The 2,500-nt window shown below is 45.8% G+C and overlaps 1 protein-coding gene across 1 annotated transcript in view; it reads right to left on the minus strand.

Annotated features, from left to right (window-relative positions):
* The window catches only part of LOC122253318 (immunomodulatory peroxidase), a 48,698-nt gene that overhangs the window by 28,093 nt on the left and 18,105 nt on the right, over positions 1 to 2,500 (minus strand). The window contains exons 4-5 of the mRNA XM_043016333.2: positions 2,210 to 2,336; positions 1 to 167 (exon numbers count right to left, since the gene is read on the minus strand). The exon at positions 1 to 167 is cut by the window's left edge and continues 61 nt beyond it. Coding sequence (XP_042872267.2) covers positions 1 to 167; positions 2,210 to 2,336 — 294 coding nt within the window. The remainder of the gene's footprint in view (positions 168 to 2,209; positions 2,337 to 2,500) is intronic.

Raw genomic sequence — 2,500 nt, forward strand, 5'->3', positions numbered from 1 at the left:
CGAGGTTGTTGCACGTCCCATCCAAAGTACGGTACATGACGGAGTAGGCTGGGCATGGCCGCTGCGAGAACTCCTCGGACTTGACTGGACAAGCGTCGTAAAGCGCAGTGTTCCTGAGAGAGACCTGTTCCAGTCCGAAGAGAGCCTGCTGCCGCGTGAGGAGAAACCTGTTTGGAGGGAAAATGAATGGTAAGAGTTTTTTCTCTGGATAATTCAGTGCCAGTTTAGTCTCTGTCTCTGTCTATCACTCTCGCTCTCTTTCTTTCTTTCTCTCTTTCTCTTTCTCTCTCTCTCTCTCTACCTCACTCCCTTTCTCCCTCTCTCCCTTCTCTTTCTCTCTCCTTGTTTCCCTTCTCTTTCTCTCTCCTTGTCTCCCTTCTCTTTCTCTCTCCTTGTCTCCCTTCTCTTTCTCTCTCCTTGTCTCCCTTCTCTTTCTCTCTCCTTGTCTCCCTTCTCTTTCTCTCTCCTTGTCTCCCTTCTCTTTCCCTCTTCTTGTCTCCCTTATCTTTCTCTTTCCTTGCCTCCCTTCTTTTTCTCTCTTCTTGTCTCCCTTCTCTTTCCCTCTTCTTGTCTCCCTTCTCTTTCTCTCTCCTTGTCTCCCTTCTCTTTCACTCTCCTTGTCTCCCTTCTCTTTCTCTTTCTTTCTCTCCCTCTTTCTCTCTCCTTCCTTCCCTCTCCTTCTCTCCCTCTTTCTCTCTCTTTCTCTACATCCTTCTCTCTCTCTTTTTCACTTCTTCCCTCCCTCTTTCTTTCTCCTTCCTTCCCTCTTTCTCTCAAATATTAAACAAGTTGATTAAGACATTGAAAAGGATAAAGGTTAAGCCAACGATGCCTTCAGGTAGATGCGGGTGACATGAACATGCAGACGCTAAAAAGAAATCCGACGCGTCCGGGTGACGTGAACGGGCGGGCGGGCGTAAATCTTTATTCTTTTATCTATCAGACTGTTTAGTGGCAGATGGAATTATCATTATAATTACTATAATTTCGGTAATGTAGTTCTAGTTTAAAATCCCTCTCTTCTGGTACCAGCTTGAAAGAAAGACTTGAATAGCGCCCTTCCACAGTCTCTACTCAGCACTAACTTCCAATAGTAACTCAGTGGGACTCAGTGATATGCCGACTTCCGGCGATGTAGAGTTTGGAAGCAGATTGAGAAGAGGAAGGTGAACCAAACCACTTGCAACGGATGCAATATGCCTGATTTGTAATGTGGCACTCCAAATGAGAATTATAGTTGATTACAACAATAATAAGGGCTGTCAAATGGTACATATACGCATCATAATGTAGTAAAACAAACAAAAACACAAAAAATGACCAACACAAAAAAAACTAAGTATCCTAACGAGTGATCTATCCCTAGATATGTCATGTGACGCTCCCTCTCTCTGAAACAAAACCTGTCTGGTGTGTCGCCTGGGTATCACTTGTGCCCGTTTTGCCGTCCAAACTCGAAAATGGATGACCAGGATACAACGGGTTAAGGAAGTGTAAGTGATGCATCTCACACCTTAAAATCAGGTCTCAAAACCGCGAAGGCTCTGCGGAGTAGATGTTTCGCCGGGCTTATGTGCACTGAGACGAGCCCGCCTGTGAGAGATGGAGTGCAAACGAATGTTGACTCGATCTGAGCTTGGTCCTTACCAACCATGATACCCAGGCACGGCAGTGAAATTCGTCTAAAAACAGAAATAAAGAAGATGCCATGTTCCCTTCAATGCCAGAGGATTTTAAATTTGCAAGTCAGCAATAGTTCCAATTTTGTTTCTGATTCCCCTTTGTTACCTCTACCCTTCGACGCACAAATCACATTTGTTTCAGCTTGTGGCTTCAAGCGGTACGGCTGCACATCCTGATCCTATTACCTTTGCTTATACACTCTCTGTACCTCAAAGCCTGTCACTATATTGTGTTGGGCTAAACGTTGCAATTGGTGACTAATTGCTATGCGTCGCCCTCCTTTCTTCTTCATTCACATCAGTCACAGGCCTAAAATCAAAACCCATCTTGACCTGTTCCAAAAGAGCTTATTTTCCCAAAGCCAAATTTCAGTGCTTCCTTCCATCACCTCAAGTCACTTTGTTTACTAAGTTCCTACTCTCCGTCTTCTCCCTTTCCTCTCTTTCTCCTTTCCTCTCCCCTCTTTCACCCTCTGCTATCGTCTCACCTAACCCCCTCCTTTCCTTCCTCCCTCTCCCAGACTCACTGGCTCGACAGCAGTTCAGAGGCCCTCAGGGAAGCGTAGCCGAATTCCGCCAGTGTTTTGCTCTTCTTCTTCTGTTTGTTGAAAGCGGCGAGGAAGAGTCCCGGATGTCCGCGCTGGAGGTGGTAGCCTGTTTGGAAGAGGAAGGCCGAGTATGAGTTAAATATAGGCCTATGTCGTATTGAGAATCGACCGTGCTCTCCATCTGCACAACGGTGACTGTTACTATCAGTAAGTATCAGCTACTGAACTACACAGATGTTAGAACATAACCGTCGGATCTCGAAGCACGAG

Source organism: Penaeus japonicus, unplaced genomic scaffold (assembly GCF_977035675.1).
Source record: "Penaeus japonicus unplaced genomic scaffold, GWHDUDI00000001_assembly GWHDUDI00000016, whole genome shotgun sequence".
Lineage (NCBI taxonomy): Eukaryota > Metazoa > Arthropoda > Malacostraca > Decapoda > Penaeidae > Penaeus > Penaeus japonicus.